The 18,296-nt window shown below is 40.4% G+C and overlaps 1 protein-coding gene across 1 annotated transcript; it reads right to left on the minus strand.

The window, feature by feature from the left end:
• Positions 1-252: 252 nt before the first annotated feature.
• On the minus strand, positions 253-14,897 carry LOC127016778 (C-type lectin domain family 5 member A-like). The gene is made up of 8 exons (XM_050897539.1): positions 14,816-14,897; positions 12,894-12,962; positions 8,418-8,507; positions 2,801-2,866; positions 1,986-2,066; positions 1,740-1,882; positions 980-1,089; positions 253-397 (listed from the first exon to the last, which is right to left on the minus strand). The coding sequence occupies exons 1-8, from the start codon at positions 14,895-14,897 to the stop codon at positions 253-255; spliced, it is 786 nt and encodes a 261-aa protein (XP_050753496.1).
• Positions 14,898-18,296: the final 3,399 nt, after the last annotated feature.

The following is an 18,296-nucleotide window of genomic DNA, read 5'->3' on the forward strand; positions in this document are numbered from 1 at the left end:
TCAAGATCCTTTGTTTAGTTCAGTATCACAAGTGGCTTTTGCAGATTTTTTCCTATAAAGGTAATGGTGTCACTGACATTTTTCTAAATTTAATTTGCATGATTTAGTCAGAATCTGACCTTGAACAAATGTCGTCGCGAACTGGCAAAGAGGCTTCCATAGGAAGGGTTCAGCATAGCTTCATCTCAGCCACTGACACCAAATCCAACTTCCTCACTCATCCCATGCTCAAGCTCTACAGACCTCTTCTTTTTAGCTCTCCTGCCTTTCTGAAATATTTGCAGCTTTTTCACACATAGTTTGTGTTGTTGAGGATCCACTGCAAGGTGCAGTTTCTACTTTGCCATATCCGATGACAGTGCAGAAATAGTCAGTAAAGTCTCCTCCTATAGGAAATCTGAACAGGGAGAGAAAATCAGATTTAGTTGCATTCCTGACGTAGCTGGATGCAATGCAGTCAGTATCACTTCCATGAAAGACTGTGGCAGCTGGCCTTGCTGCTAAGCTATATTATTGTCAGTGGGATTAGAAGCTGCCTTATTGGAGTCTCCCTCCCATTCCTTAATTTTCTTCCCCAGACCTCAACAAAAGTATATGGGCTATGCTTTCCCAACCAGAGATCTTCCCCTTCTTTGGTAGCCTCCATTCAATGGTGCTGACATCACACTGTCTCTTGTACCTGCCTGGTATAGCCTTTCTTTCCCCAATGAACTCCATCTAGTCAGATTCCTCCTTCCCTGCCAGAACTACAGCCATGTCCTCTCTTGCCATCCTGATGTGACATGCCTGTGTTCCCATGTGACTTACAGGCTCCCTTTGACTTGTCACAAGGATGTGCTGAAGCACTTGAATCTCAAGGGATCAGGCTGCTACAAATTGCAGTCCCTGATCTTGCTTGTACTCCCTGTTGTTGCCTCTGGGTGCTTTTTTTTACTGTTTCCAGACGTTGCATCACAGTGACTTGCTGGAATAAGCTTACATGTCTGTGCTATGTTCCACCTTGTTAATCCACTTCCACTTCTTCTCACTGTTAGAGTACCTCAGACCAAGTAAATAGTAATGATTCTTTGATTGTGAAATAAGATAATCCTAGAAAGGAAACAAACAGTGATAATACATTAAAATTACATTTTCTTCACCAGAGGTACACAGAAAGCTTAGTGCTAAATAGCCAACAGAACAGTGTGCATCCAGCCACACCATCTCTTTCCACAGCTTCAGAGGCTGAATTTTTCCATTTTTATTTAATTTCATCTCTCTTCCTGGGGCTTCTTAGGAATAGACTAAATAGCATAATACATTTGTGATACTATTAAAGCTATACATTGTAGTTAGCCAGGTGTGACTTGATGCCTGGAGACACTTTTCTATTCTGATTGTGATGGGAAAGCCTTTTCAGTTTTCGTCAAAGCAATGGCTCTCACAAATAAGTGTCTGTTCAACTTGCTTTGTCTTAGTTTGTATGCTAAATCCCTTTAAAAGATAAGTCAGCTAGGCAGAGAGTTTGCTCCTTCCCATGGGAGCATGCCTGGGGAGAGAAGCTTCCAGATGCAAGACTTCAAGCACCAAGATGCATCTTACTGTGAAGGTGCCATACAGAGGTGCTTGGTGTGTATGGCTAGCAGTAGATTATAGATCCCCAAAGACATCTAACATGAGAAGACACAAGTGTAACCCATCAGCCCTTTGGCAGACAGGTCAAGCAACCCTAGAAGCAGCCCCATGAATTTAGATCTCACCAGTTCTTCCTTGTTGTCAATGATCACCAGGTCTGAATTCATGTCAGTACATTCTTTACGGGAGGCATTCCAGTCATCTTTTTTCTGCATTTGAGAAAAGAAGTAGCATTTTTCCCCATTTTTTTTCCAGTGTTGGGGGCAGCCTGCAGGAGGGAAGAACAGGTGTGGAAAAATCCATGTTCACACTAACGAAAGGATCCCATCACAGAAGAAAGGTAAGAGAGTAAGTTACAAACAGAAAAGCACCTGTGCGGTCCTGCTTATAATTTTCACCAGACCACCAGGGATCCCTGCCAGTCTCTGTAGATAATACCAGACCAAGAGTCACTAGGCATGAGCCAGAGTAGCAGAATCACAGATAACATTATCCAGCCTTTTAAATCTTTGCTCAGGAGATAAAGACAAATGGTCAGGGCAAAAAGCAGCTTTCAGTTTTCAAATGTCTTATTTGCCTGCTGCAAAATACAGCAATAGTGATGCTACTGAAAGAAAGAACATTTCTCTCCATTGCCAGGCAGGGTACTGGGAGGAACAGTGAATGGGACTTGGAAAGGGTAATATAATTCAGGGAGACAAGGACTGCGTGATGTAGTTTTGTTGGTTATCCTGCAGCTCCTAAACAGCAAAAGGGAATTGCACTTAGTTAAAATGCTAAGAATGGAGGGCTATTTGAAAAGCAGTACACGCACATTGATCCATCATGCTCACTACAGTGCTGTGATACCAAAGGGATTGTTATATTCATGTCTGTTCACCTAGCCACAGGATCCTCTGTACTAGCATGAGAAAGTAATCAGTTCTTCCCTCTGAAACAGTAATGCAGTGCTGACCAAGCACTACTTTTAAAGAAGATGAAAATGTGAAACGTCTCTGGCCTTGAAAGCTCATCCTATAAGTGTACAGGATAAGGTTGTTTATTCCTGAGATGTCAGATTTTTTGTTTGTTTGTTTTTCTTCTGAACACAATCTAGACATTGGCACCCCCCACCCCCACCCCCCGCTTAAAAGGCAATCTAACAGGCTTCTGGAAACTGTCTTTTGAATGACAGAGGATTACCTACCTAGTGCCTTTTCATAGGTGGTGGAGAATGTTTTTGAGTCAGGTGGGCTGCTTGCAGTTGGATGGTCTGGAAATAAGAATACAATTTCTGCTTTGAATGGCTGACCATTTTTCCATACACTGTCAGAGCTCTTCTGGACCTCTTTGACCCCCACCATCACCCCATGCAGAATGCCTACTCCTCGCCTTTTTGCTTCTCCATTGAAAAAACCCAAACCTGTAGTACCATACTATGGAGCAGATTTCCAAAGAGCCTAACTCTGGAACTTAACAAAAAATGCTCCGCACATTTTCAGAGTAGCGGTAACACTGTGGTGTACAGTGTAGCAATAAGGAATGAGAGCCGTCTTTGAGAGATCAGCGCTCAAGCCAATCTGTTCTTCGTTAAGCGTGCTCCCACACAGCTTGGAGCTGTGGTCACTGTCTGCTCCTACCCCAAACAACTGGGGTGAGATATTCAGGCAGAGCATACCTGTGCCCCAGCTGGAAGCTGGTCTAGCGGTGTTGCTCCCCCAGATCAAAATGAGACAACAGTGTTCATTTTAGGTTTAAAAGCACATACTCAGGCTGAAATAGCGTTGATTTTCCTCTTTCTTCTGACACAGTGGTTGTGAGGGATTTGTGCTCCACAAGAGGCTTCTGACTCCCAGAAAAAGGGACCGTGGAGGGAGGCTTACAAATTTATTTTTATTATCTGATGACTAGCTAGACTGCGTTAATTTATCACAGAGTAAAAGGAAAAAAAGAGTTTTGAGAAGGTGAAGAAAGTAGCTGAGGCCTCAGATGAACTAAACTTACGCTTAGTTTACTAGAGAAGCTCATGTGATTTTTACGTATTTTTCATGTCTTCTCAGGGCTTTGGTTTTACCAGTTTAAAAACTCCCTCAAGAGTTTAGATCCTGTTGAAAGTATGGAGTTCAGGGATCACTCACAGTTAACAGGCTAAAGGAGGATTATGTTGTTCCAGCTGGCTCTGTGTGGCAGTAAGAAAATCTTTATATTCTCCCAGCTTCTCTGCTTAGGAAACCTCAGCTTTAAAGACACAATTGCCCATGCCATGAATGGGTATTATTAGTTCAGCTGAGTGGGAGTTACTAAATTGTCTATAACAAAGTTTAAGGAGGCATTTTTGAGGTTATTTGGAGTTGAACAATGAAGGGATGAATAATAACAGTAAAGAAACATTAAACTAAAAATTGTAGGGGTAGAATTCTTATACTTGAAACCAAAATTGATAAATTCCTTTTAAAAAAGGATATATAAAATGAGGAAAAAAAATGAATTAAAGAAAGTTCTAAGAAACTTGTACCAGAACGGCATGGAGCGTGAAAGAACTGACATCTCTGCAGACTTCATACTAGAGGCAAATGGTAAAAGAAACAGAATATTAAAGGAAGAACTTTGTTTACAAGCAGTAAGCTCAAAAATAAGATGAGGGAAAAGAAGTCGAGTGGCAGTTAGATTTGGTGACACCTAATCTCTTCTGGACATTGAAAATTGGTAGTGAAAGGATGGATTACTAGCCCAAAGCATCCAAACTGCAACTATCAACAAGTAAGGTGGCAATACTGAGCTCTTACTTTCCTTGGGATAGATCCACTTCCCTAGTACCCATGCATCCTTACAGATGCAAGACCCTATAGTGCAGTAGGAATGATACCTTGGAAGGGGTTCAGCCCCCCAGAATGTCGTCATAACTATGCTGACAAGAAGAAGGATTGAGTTTGAGAGATGAGCACCTCTGTTACAGAGAATTCATTTTTGCCTTGTACAAACCTCTGGCAAAAATAGGTTATTTTATCATAAATGTAGCATCTCTTCTTCCAATACATTTTCTGTAGCCAAATTTTTGTTGACAAAAATCCTGAGGAGAATTTGTGCCCTGATTGAATATCTTATTCCAATAAGATATTCAGTTTTCAGAGAATGCTGCAGAAGTTAATTATTTCCTCAAGAAACAAACAATAGTGGCAAGGCAAAGGTTTTCAGGAAAGGGAGTACCTTTCACTAGGCACACTTTTGCCTGTTGTGAGAAACAACCTGACCAGCCTTTAACACGTGGGGATTTTTTCTACCAACTCCATCTCAGAGAGTTCTTCATAGCCAAAATGAAGCAACTTTTAGCCCTATGATGATCATGAAGAGAATATAGAATTTTTTTGGCTGGCAACTACAAATACCCCTAATGGCTGAAATATCCCCTCAACTACTACGTTAAATGATTCAGTAGAATACTCGACATCATTGAAATAATTAACAAATATACACTTATCTTATACAACATATCACTTCTCCCCACATATCTTGTTTCAGTTTTATCTATAGATCATCAAGGTTTCAGAAACCCTACTGCCAAAAATGTCCAGAAGGATTTCAAGGACCACCAGAGACTCCAAACTGAGCAGTGACATAAATGAATCTCAGTTTTAGTACAAAGGATTAATCAGCTCCTTCCATAAGCCTAGAGACAGACAGTGAGTGACGAAAGAAAATAAGTATGAAATAACAGTATTATTTTGGGAAATTATTATACTGGCTTTCCCAGAAAACAGAGCCACTGGACCAAGTTCCTCTGTTCTGTAATTTTGCTCAGGGTTCCCAGCATCTGAAGGGACCTAGGATTTTCTATACTGTCCTCTCTTTCTTTATAGCATTAGCTCTAATAAATAGCATTTTAAATAATACCTTACAGAGTCTGAGTGCCTTTTTTTTACTGGGATTATAATAAGCTGGCATCTCCTGGTGCAAAACAGTTGCTGAACTACTCTTTTACAAATTGCTGAAGTATGAATTGTAAAAGCCACTATAGACTTCAAAAACACACTGCCTAGGAAGTCCTACTAATTTACATTTTTTTCCTGCTAGCAAGCAAGAACTAGGCTTTTGGAGTTGGGAGAAGAAAGTTTCACTGTAGCACCTAAAACCAAATACTGGCAATGTATAATACTGTTTTTACATTTACAATGCAAAGATCAAAGTTGATCAATAAAAGTCTAATTTTGCAGAGACTAAATTGTATGATTTGCCCTGTTCATGTTAGGGATTAACTTCCAATATATTGGTGTAGGAGAAATTGAGTCTGAGATACCACTATAAAAAAAAAAAAAACAACCCAGGAAAGATGTATGTCTGAACATTTGAAAACAAAAGTTCTTAAAGCTCTCGTATACAGAATTACATCCAAACCTGTATACAGAGATACACATGATAAAGTATGCATTATATTTTATAGATTATTGAAACAGATAATCGTAGTGGAAATAATGAAGTTAAAGCTGAAGACTGAGAAGCTGAACAAGCAACCATGTGTTTGGAAGAGGGGGAAACAGAATTTACTCTTCAGGAAAAGTTCTCAAAAACACGATATGAACATTTTAGAAGATGAAGAAGCTGGGTTTTGCATACAGCCTGAGCCTGTGGGTGGAAGCTTATCTCATCTCATCTCATCTCATCTCATCTCATCTCATCTCATCTCATCTCATCTCATCTTTACAAGTACTGCTTGTAAAGATACCCTGAAGTTCTTAGTATATAATAGTACCAAATACTGGTACTAAAACTACCTAACATAATTTTAAAGCATTAATTTCTGTGAAAAATTAGAAATGAATGCATACTGGTATGCATTACAAAAATGAACACCACCCTACTGATTCTCCTACTGGATGGAAATCAGTTTATCACACATAAACGGTGGGTCAAGATTTTCTCCTGGAATATTGTCACCTTTAACTCTGAAATCTGCCTGAGAGATTCAGACAGCAGCATTACTGAAAATGGTTCAAAGGCACCAAAACCTAAGAAAGCAACAATGTGTTATTTTCCAACTGGAGCAACTTAACACTGTATTTTATCGTGCTTTAGTCATATGCTAGTTGGGAACATCAAGGCTTTCTTTGCCTTTTACTGAATCCTAGAGCAACAAGGAAAAATAAAACAGAAAAATCAGTTTGAAATCATATGTTTTCATACATATATGCATTTATATGCATATATCTTGAGGCTGCATATCAGCTCCTGGTTTCATAAAAGAGTAAAATTTAATTCATATGAAGGAGCATTTGAAACAAAGTCAGACCTGCCTGTTCTTGGAAGACCAGCTCATGAACTGCAGGGGCAATTTTTTACTTACTAGCAGATAAATTTTCTCTTAAGAAAAAAGAAAAGAATATGACACTACTATAAAAATCATAAAAATTTCTGGTCAGGCTCCACTGAGTAAAATTGTTGTCATTTTCATGAACAGAAACTGAAAATGCCTTCTGGCCTGCAGAGCTCTTGTATGATGGAGAAATATCAAGTGACAGTTTAGTTCATTTAAACAAGCTGTTTGTCAACAACGGTATATTTGGGAAAACAAAACCATATGGAAAACTCATATAAAATTAAAACTTTGAAATAAAACAGTTAAAATGGCAACAGTTTTCTTTTGGAGTACAAGTGAAAACTGCATGGTATTGAAATTAAAAACTAATTTGATTTAGTTTCTCAAGTTTTATCTAGATCTCAAGTTTCTTAGGAGTATTTTTTCAGTTCACTGAGGCAGTACTGAACCCAACAAAGTATAACTGGAGCCAGACCTGAATCAAAGTCTAATGACTCCTCATTCAACTGCTGATTTAAAGCTCTATTAAATGCTGGTAATTTCACCTTGTTGTGTTGGTTTTTTGTTGTTTTTTTTTTTTAAATTTTGCCCTTCCTGTTGTATTTTACATTTTATAAAGGTTGGAGCACTATCAGACTTCTGTCCTTTACTCTTTGCCTTGAAAAAGAAAAAACGGTTACCTCCCCCAACCCTATTTTTTAAGTTCCATGGATCAAAAGTTTTGGCATGTTTTCACAAAGAGTTTCTCCATGTGCATCTCTGAGTAGGTGGCAAACTCTGGGACTTGAGTGTGATTGATTGTGGAAACCTCTTAAGCTTGCTCAACTATCAAAGGATGAAAACAAACAAGCAACCACATCTGAAATTTAAAAATGATTCCTTGAAAATATTCAAAGGAAAGTACCACATGGCTCTATTAAAATTTGGTTTTTTCTACTGCAGATAAGAATGCTTTCTTTCTAAAAAAAAAAAAAGATCTTTTTATGTAGTTCAAAGATTGTTATGAACTCGATATATATGCAGAGAAACCTAGTACTAGGCTTTTATTCAAGTAAGGTGCAAACAAATCGCTTTAATTTGTGACTTAGCTATCTCTTTCAAATGAGCTTTTATTCATATTTATTTAAAGATTTTTGGTGTTATGGACATCTTGGTTACATGATACAAGATCATCGCCTTGAAATATTCTCACAGATAGCAATCATAATACTAATAGGCATTATCTAATCTCGACTTGTTTCTTCAAAACATTTGTATAATAAATTATTTACTGTTTGAACATTGTCAGTTTTTTAATTGGCTTTTGGCTTTTTTCTTTTGGAATTTTAAACTTTCAAAACACTCGACTCTTTTATGGATTTACTCTTACGGCCGCAGTTCGCTAAAAGCTACGGTCCTGTGCCTTCAAACTAGCCTTCTGTTGCTACTGGTTTTGGATGTCATGACTTAGGTGTCAGTCAGTGGGTGAGAGTCACAAATTAATTGCAGCTATTACATTTTTAGCAGGACTTACACAGGAGTATCAGACACACCACTAAGACCAGTAGGAGGATTATCACAGCAACCAATACAGTGACACATGTTCTGGAGCAACAGCTTTTACCTACAGAGAGACAGAAAAAATAAAGATTAGGGGAACAACTGGAAAAGGAACCCTTCATCTTCATCCAAAGAGGCCCTTTTCAGGCTCACACTGAGACAACTCTTTCAAGTTAGGCAAAGCCCTTTGGTGCTGTCCCTTCAGATGTTTGTTCTTGTGATAGATATGCTGTGGACACATTTTTTTGCTGTCACAGACATTCAACCTGAACCCTTCTGCCATTGCCTAAAATACTTTGTTAAATTCTGCTGCACTTGATACTAGAGATAAGTGCTCACTGGGATCGTTATCTGCCCTCTCAAAATACTATGAAAGCAAAACCCAATCAACCTACCAGATAAAGGTCCTGCCATGTTATACTCCTCAACAAAGCAAATTTTTCAGAGGAGTTGAACAGTCTCCTCTTTCTCTTTTGACTGTTGTTTATGGGCTTTTGTTCAGGATTTACTTCAAGGGGATCCTTGTGATATTCATTAGTCTGCCAACTCAGTGGATACTGGCTGGGTGCTATAGAGTACAAGCAGGTCCAAGAGGGGACAAATAATATGTTCAGTGGCTGACTGGACTCATCAGACACTGAATTAAAAGGTAAAGGAAAGCTTTCCATCTCTTCCTGCTTCAAATATCTGCTAGAGTATTTACTTACCCCTTCTGCTATCTTTTAAGTTTATGGTGTCTGTGTGACAACTAGGATCTGAAAACCAAATGGAGGTTTTTGCTGCTATTACCCCTGCTTTGTGAAGTAAACAGTTTTAGAAAAATGAGGAAGCCATCCTGAATCTTCGTCCTAACTGCAGTCAATATCTGGTCTGTTCTGTCTGGTAACCTCATTTTCACACGTACTTGTGCATTACTATTTGAATTACTGAAATACTAAGAAGCTGTCATACTTAGTATAGTATTAAACTAGACTGATTTTAAACCAGTCTTTGAAAGAAGAAGGCACTCAAGAAGAACTCTGTGCTGTCAGGTTTTCTGCCTGAGGAGGTTTGGTCAGGAAATGGTTGCACCCTGAAAACATGTTGATTGTACTAATCAACAAATCTATTTGATAGGTGCAAACTATCTACCAATACACTAGTCCATGTGGTTACCAACAAGACTGGGAAGGGTGGAGAGAAGTTTTAGTGGTAAAATGGAAGCTGGTAGGAAGGAAGTTGGTGAACAGGAATCCTAAGGTGGCAATTTCAGAAATGGTTCCAGTACCCTATGCAGGACTGGAGGGAGAAAGGAAAAGGCAGCATTTTAGCACCTGGCTGAGAAGATGGGGTAAGGATCCAGATTTCTGATTCTTCAGGAGTTTGGGACACATCTGGTGCAGAGTGTCCAAACACTCTGGAGGAACAGATTTCATCGTAACTGTAAAGGAGTCAAGCTGCTGGACATGACATCTAGAAGGTTTTAAGGAACTTCTAAAATTAATAAGAGCAAGCTGGCAGGGGCTGAAGGTTGTAAGGAACTCTTAAAATGAGGAAAGGGAAGCAGACATGGGCTAAAGAGCGGTTTAGGGTGACATTACCATTATGTGTGACTTCAAAACTGCTGTGTCCTCAGGAAAAGGAAAGATCAGAGTGTAGAAACAGTCAGGCAGAAAATGCAAAACTGACTGTCATTTAAATAAAACGTTAAGAAGCAAACAACAACTATGGCACACCTGCTTCTACACATATACTAGAAGTCTGAAAAATAAGATGGGAAGAGCCGGAATGTCCCACCCTATACTAAAATACTGAGATGTCAGGTACCTGAAAATGGGTGGCTTCTGTCATCTGAGATAGATACCCTCAGGTATCAGATAACTGCACAGACCTGGAAGATGTTACACAGGACCTCCAAGAATCTGTGGCCTTCCAGATTTGCATACTGAGGCCAGACTGAATGTCCTGATGCTTCCCAGATGGCTCTGGACACCTGTGGTTAGGTAACTCAACAGCATCCCAATATGCTATGTATATGAGGAAGTGGTTGAAAGGAAAAGAGTCATCGTAGTACTAGACTACATAAAGGAAAAATAAAGTGTTAATGGGTAAAAGAAGGGAACTTCAGGAAGGAGAGGGCGCTTATTAAAAAGAAGCTAAAAAGGACTGCTAAGAGAGAATGAAATCCATACAGGCAGACCATACATTATTGAAGGATAGCATCCTGGGAACCCATGGCCAATACAAGGCACCTACTAAGAATGATCTGGGAACAGGCAAAAGGAAGTTGACACAGGGATTAGAAGCAGATTGTTAACTTTCCATAGCTGTAGACGTTAAATGAAGAAAACAGAAAGTATCACAAACCCTGGGATATCAAAGATTATGTATAAGAAAAACCAATTAGACAGAAAAGAACTTGAGAAGGAAAAGACTTCAAACATGTTTTTGAATACGTGTTTCAAACACATTGTGTCTTCAAACACATCAAGAGAAGGTACGTTGCTGGAGATCTGTAGGCCAGTGGATGGTAGGCTATCCAGGAAGCATTCAGAAGATAAGGTCATAGAAGAGAAGGTAAATTAATCCCTCGTATCAGGGTTGACTGAGTAAGAACTGGGTAGATCTTCCGTTTCAGGGCAGTTCCTCGTGAGGAGCCGCATGAACTGGAAGACGTATGGCCCAAATAAAAAAATGGATATACTAACAAATTCCAAGAGACATTAGGAGTGAGATATAGCTGGATTACTAATGTCGTTGTGTAATCCCACTCTTAAAGCTGTCTTTGCATCCAGGGACTAGAAGGTAAAAGATCTAATGTGAATTAAAAATAAAAAAAAAAAAGTTCTAGAGGAGATCTATGAACTTCAGGTCTGCTGTCCTGACCATACAGTCACAGAACCATTTAGGTTGGAAGCAGCCTTTTCAGATCACATAGTCCAACTTCCCTGCTCAAGCGGCATCAGCTACAGCAGGTTGTCCAGGACCATGCACAGTCAGGTTTTGAATATCTCCTAGGATGAAGACTCTACAACCTCACACGTTAGGAATTATTCAGAAGGAAAACAAACAAAAATCAGGGATGTTTTGTCTGCCACATGGTTTCATAAATCCGTGATTTGCCTCTACCTTCAATGCTGCATGCAGTTCTACTACCCCTATTTCAAAAAGCATATAGCAAAAGGTCCAGAGAAGGGAAGCAGTAAATGATGGTGTAGACTAGAGTTCTGCAGTATGGAAAAGAGATGACTAAGAAGAAGCTATGTCAGAGTTATATAAAATCCTGAGTGTCATGGAGACCTTGGATAGGGTTTGGCTGCTTACTGTCTCTTTCAGGGAACATCAGCTGAAACTAACAGGAGGCCAGTTCAGAGTAAATAAAATGCAGCTGGTTCTTTGTGTGATGTTAAAAAGAACTGTGGATCCCCTCATCAAAGGACGTTATAGAAATCAGGGCTGTGTATAGAACCAAGGAGAGATTGGGCAAGTTTGTAGAAGAGAAATCCACTGAGGGTGTGTAAATAGAAACACATCTGTCTCAGGAAGTCCCTGAGTAGATGCATGCATGTGAAAGTATTACAGGAAGGTATCACATATGCCTACCCTCTTCTTGTTAATCTCTAGTTGTTCACTGTCGTGGTTTAACCCCAGCTGGCAGCTAAGCACCACACAGCCGCTCGCTCACTCACTCCCCCCCACCCCTGGGATGGGGGAGAGAATCAGGAAAAAAACCTCGTGAGTTGAGATAAAGACAGTTTAATAGGACAGAAAGGAGTGAAAAACAATGATAATGATAATAATAATATGACAATAGTAATACTAAAAGAATTAAACTATACAAAGCAAGTGGTGCACAATGCAATTGCTCACCACTCATTGACCGATGCCCAGTTAGTTCCCAAGCCACAATCCTCCCCTCCCAGCCAGCCCCCCAGTTTATATACTGGGCATGATGTCATATGGTATGGAATAGCTCTTTGGCCAGTTTGGGTCAGCTGTCCTGGCTGTGTCCCCTCCCAACTTCTTGCTGGCTGAGCATGAGAAGCTGAAAAATCCTTGACTTAGTATAAACACTACTTAGCTACAACTAAAAACATCAGTGTGTTATCAACATTATTTTCCTACTAAATCCAAAACACAGCACTATACCAGCTACTAGGAAGAAAATTAACTCTGTCCTAGCTGAAACCAGGACATTCACTTATGCCCGCTGTTGGAGACAGGCAGTTGGGCTAGGTGGTTTCTTGGACTGGCCCAAAATATCCTTATGTTCCTATACCAGTGAAGCCAACAAGTGTTTAGTTGCATATAGTGCATCAACTGCCCCCTGCTCTGGCTATGTAAAGCAGACAACTGTATCTTCCTGTCTCCCATACGGTTTTATATCATGCATTTTTGGAAAATAAGGAACGGCCTCCTCTCCTCTTATTGTTTAAATTCATATCAGTTTAGCAGACAGCTAAAAACTTACCGGGTGATGTGTAGCTAGCTGCAGCATTTGTGTCTAGGGACTGCACTTTCACTTCTGCATATATAGAACCTAAACCCAGACAAAAACAATAGAGAACACAGAAAGTTGAGAAACAACTTAAATGGAACAAAAATGACTGAAATGATGAGAAATGCTGAACACATGACAGCAACTGATTTATGTGACTGTTTTTAACTATGCCTGAATAATATTTTTGTCCGTTGCATTCACATCTTAGAGGACTTGCTATAAGCAGAAACAGATCTGGTTTATCTTCAGTGCAGACAATAACAGAGGAGACATGGGCACATGCACACGCATTTTAAATCTAAACAGAAGTGGAGAAAAATGTCTAAGGTTGTCTGATTGTCTTATTCAATTCACATCCATATGTGAGTGGTGAGAATGGCTACAACGTCGAAGCAAACCTGAAAACTGTGGATCATGCTAAATTTGAAGGGGTTACTAGTTAATGATAAGACAGTGAGAGAAGTGAAAACTATTCTAACATCTGCAGATGATAAATACAAATGAGTATGGAAGAAAGCATGTGGGGAAGGAAGGAAGGGCAGGGACACATAAGGGGGTAGAAAGTAAGAAATATGATGTTGCAGTTTTATAAAACATTCAAAGTCATCCTGATGTACAGCACTGAGCCCCTTTGTTTCTATCACCATACAGAGTTAATGTCTTCTATGAGTTTAAGTGCATTCTTCTGGCTTATGGAATTAATTTCATTCCTTTGTGAACACTGCCTTTGAACCAGGGAATCCACTATCAAAGAGAAAATAGCAAACTGGAGGAAAAAGAAAAGAAGCCAGAAGCCAGTGTTTGAGCTCTTCTCTGTAAGATACGCGTAAACACTGGGAAATACTGTGCATAAATTAAGTGAACACGTGGAAGAAAAGAGTTGATAGGGGTTTTCCAGAAAGGCACAAGCAGAGAAACATAAAAATGCTATTAAAACTGTATAAAAACTGTAAATAGGAGTACATGGATTAAATTATAAGGAAAATGTGACTTTTAATCAGGTGGCATCTATTGTGGGTGCCTGTCAATTTAGCCGTGTTGAAAGAGGTGACAGAAACAGGGTTTCTTGGAACATTAGAAACTCCAGCCACCTGAAAATTGATGCCAAGGGATCAAACTTTATGCAAAAGACAAGCACAGGATGGCAAGAAATAGAAACTATTATTCCTGTCAAAGAGAAAGTAAGGTTAAAAATAAAGGGAAGGAAAAAGAAAATGAACACAGAGACAAAGTGTATGAAGTCTGTTATTTTAGGATGTAATTTTATGCAGATGTAGCAAAACCAGTCCAAAAGTTTATGCAATATTTCTTCGTACATTAAAGAAAGATAAATTTTAGGTTAGAATTTTGCAAAAAGTCATTTATACTAAATCAAACTAAATCAGTCCATGAAACGTTTTATGCTTGATTTATTAAACAAGTAGTTTGTATGGACAAAGCCAGGAGGAAAAAACCCCAAAGCAATGCCTACTATGCTCAGCAAGCAGAAACAGGCTACGTGTGAGACTGCTTCAAACAGAAGCATTAGGCACTCAATCTCCTGATTGGTTTGCTGCAGGAATCAGTCTGCTGCGTGAGAACACGCCTGGTTCAGGACCAGTTGACATTCAGCTGTGGAATAATGTCCTAAATTGATAGAAACTACTCTTAATATCACACAAGAAACTCCCTCACACTTGCACCTTAACAAATGAAAAGTAGACCTTATAACATTTCCCTTTTTTTTGGTAAAAAAACTACATGGACACTTCACCTGCGCATTTTTCACAGCACTGGCCCTCACACTTCCTTTGTCCTCTTCGGGGCTTTGGTGCTCCACAGCACTCTCTCAAAATATGTGGGAGGGAGGCTGAAGAATACAAAGAAAGCTCAGTGCAGACCGATTGACCTACCTTGGGCATCAGTGACCTTCTGTAGCCTGGGCCTGGTTGATTCAGCCAAGTTCAAATCAACGTAAATGAGATTTTCTGACATTCTTGCTCCCCTTTCTCCTTTTTTTCTCTCACTGCTGTTTTTAAAATGGTACTCTGGACTGAGGACGACTTATAGTTCCTTCCCCTCTCTAACCTTCAGGAGGAAGTTCTTTCCTCTTCCTGTCATACAGAAACTTGTAATGCAAAGGGCAGCCTACTTCTAATTGATCTTCTGATAGTAGCATGTTAAATGTAAGGTCATGGCCTTGATGTGGTCGCCTTTGTTGGGAAGTGGTTCTGGCATTTTGAGTTTCCAAATCTTGACCCCCTGCCTCCCCCCCCCCCCCCCGCCCCCCCCCCCCGCCCCTTTGTATTTTGAAAAGACAAGCTTTATTACATGAAATGGAAAGGAGAAGAAAAGTATGGACATTTGGAAGTCAGCCCCAGGAAGCAGAGTGAAGCTCTCGGGGTGGACCCACAGCACATCACAGGGAGCAGCCCTGCAGAGTCCAGACAGCAGCGCTCTCAAAAGCAGACATCTGAAAGCATGATACATTTGCCCCTGATCCATAGAGAAATGTACTCAATGCTGCTGAAGCAGGACCCTGCCACACTTCAGGGCTTTGTCATGTGTCTGCAGCTCTTCTAAACCAGAACCAAGCTGACTTGCTGTGTCCTGAGGAATGTGGGTTTTGTGCAGCTCAGAAACATGTTCTCCCCCTCTGCAGGTAACTTCTGATGGCAAATGGGGATTCATAAAGTGGCCTTGGTCCAGCCTGTTTTGGGAAGGGCAAAGGGTGCTTAATATGCAAAGGCAGCAACTAGAATAGGTTAGTCTAAACAAGACAAGCCCTAGGCTTTACAGGTTTTTAATTCCCGTATGACTAATGCTTTCATAGAGCAGGAGGTGGCAGCTATGTGGATCTTGTGCTGTGAATCATTATTAGAGGAAATATCCTAGCTCAAAGCAGCATTTATTAATTGAAAATGTCTGATTTAGTTTTTGCGCTGATGGCAGATGTAATCTGGCAGGACATGTCCAATCACCTGGCCTGATCTGCTGGTTGACAGCAGGCTCAATATGAGATAGCAGTGTGCCCTGGCAGCCAAGAGGGCAAACCGCATCCTGGGGTGCATCAAACACAGTATAACCAGCTGGTCAAAAGAGGTGATTATCCCGCTGTATTCAGTGGTGGTGCGGCCTCACCTTGAGCACTGTGTGCCGTTGTGGGCCTGTCGTGGTTTAACCCCAGCTGGCAACTAAGCCCCACACAGCCGCTCGCTCACTCCCCCCACCCAGTGGGATGGGGGAGAGAATCGGAAGAGTAAAAGTGAGACAACTCATGGGTTGAGATAAAGACAGTTTAATAGATAAAGGAAAAGACGCACACACAAGCAAAGCAAAACAAGGAATTCATTCACCACTTCCCGTCGGCAGGCAGGTGTTCAGCCATCTCCAGGAAAGCAGGGCTCCATCACGTGTAACAGTTACTTGGGAAGACAAATGCCATCACTCCGAACGTCCCCCCCTTCCTTCTTCTTCCTTCAGCTTTATATGCTGAGCATGGTGTCATATGGTATGGAATATCCCTTTGGTCAGTTGGGGTCAGCTGTCCCGGCTGTGTCCCCTCCCAGCTTCTTGTACACCCCCAGCCTAATCGCTGGTGGGGTGGTGTGAGAAGCAGAAAAGGCCTTGACTCTGTGTGAGCAATAACTAAAACATCCCTGTGTTATCAACACTGTTTTCAACACAAATCCAAAACATAGCCCCATACTAGCTACTTTGAAGAAAATTAACTCTATCCCAGCCAGAATCAGCCCAGGGCCCCACAATTTAAGAAGGGTGTTAAGGTCCTTGAATGCGTCCAGAGGAGAGCAACAAAGCTGGTGGAAGGCTGGAAGGCATGTCCTCTGAGGAGCAGCCAAGGACTCTGGGTTTGTCTAGTTTGAAGAGAAGGAGGCTGAGGGGCGACCTCATTGCTCTCTACAGCTTCCTGAGGAGGGGAAGTGGAGAGGGAGGTGCTGATCTCTTCTCCCTGGGATCCAGTGATAGGACGCGTGGGAATGGTTCAAAGCTGTGCCAAGGCAGGCTTAGGCTGGACGTTAGGAAACATTTCTTTACCGAGAGGGTCGTCAGATACTGGAATAGGCTTCCTAGAGAGGTGATTGATGCCCCATGCCTGTCAGTGTTTAAGAAGCATTTGGACAATGCCCTTAATAGCATGCTTTAACTTTTGGTCAGCCCTGAGGTGCTCAGGCAGTTGGACTAAGTGATTGTTGTAAGTCCCTTCCAACTGGAACTATTCTATTCTATTCTATTCTATTCTATTCTATTCTATTCTATTCTAAAGCCTCTTGCCCTAATTAAATACAAGGGAGGATGAATGTCTCAGTACTACCAGCCTTGCTGTGACTTGGCTACACTGTGAGTGAGAAGGAATGTGATATATTCCCATAGGAATTTGAAGGGGAAAACGTTTAGTGAGAATTAAGGTCATGTTACTACACACAGCAGAGTGATCTCAGTAATGTATGTTTTCTTTGGGACACAGCCCTGAGTGTCTGGATGATTCTCTTGGAACCTCATGGATTCTCTTCATGAGCTTGCCTTCAAGGCAAATACTATTTTTTTTCTGTCCATGCTTCAGTTTTAGCCAAGATAATTACTAGCTAATAAATGTTCATCAGCCCAATGAGGAAGGAATCTACTCTGCGTGGTTAGTTGCCCTCCTAATCATTCTGTTTTGTGATGCTTGCTTTTAAAGTCTGAGGGTGTTTTTACCTGGTGTATTAATTATTGTCAGAATAAGCAGAGACTCTACCTTGGGGCATGTGGGGAAAGAATTTGTTGAAAAGTACCAGTATGAAATTTGAAATTTGGAAAAGTCAGTATGGTGACAAAAAACATAACTATCATCAGATTTGCTTTTCTAATTCTTATGTATACATTGGGGAAAAATATAAGAAAAGAGAACAGCAAATGGTTTAGCTTTTGTAAAATTGGAATTCATAGGTTTGCTATATGACAGTGTATAAGGTCTATTTTTCAGTAAACACCAAGTCATTGCCTCATCATTACCTGGCAATCAGCAGGTAAATTCCCTGCCATGCGGTCATTGATGGATATGGCAGGACTAGTTTTAGAATCAATCATATTATTTAATAACTAAGGAGCCTAGTTTTCTATACTGACCTAAGTACAGGAGTATGTAGATAGCTTGAGACTAGACAATGCTTACTGAAATGCCAGTGAGAAAATACATACAGTAGCCCACCTATGAAAGCTCTGGATTTAATAATTAAGCAGCAGCTATTGAAGAGATGACTGTATTCCTGTCTTTACTGCATTATAGTACATTGCTTTTCTGATTTAGAACAAACTATACTAGAAAGTATTTTTTATGAAAATAAAATAAATGCCAATGCCCATTTAACCTATTTCTTCCAAAGGGAGACAATT

Source organism: Gymnogyps californianus, chromosome 1 (genome assembly GCF_018139145.2).
Source record: "Gymnogyps californianus isolate 813 chromosome 1, ASM1813914v2, whole genome shotgun sequence".
Taxonomy (NCBI): Eukaryota; Metazoa; Chordata; class Aves; order Accipitriformes; family Cathartidae; genus Gymnogyps; species Gymnogyps californianus.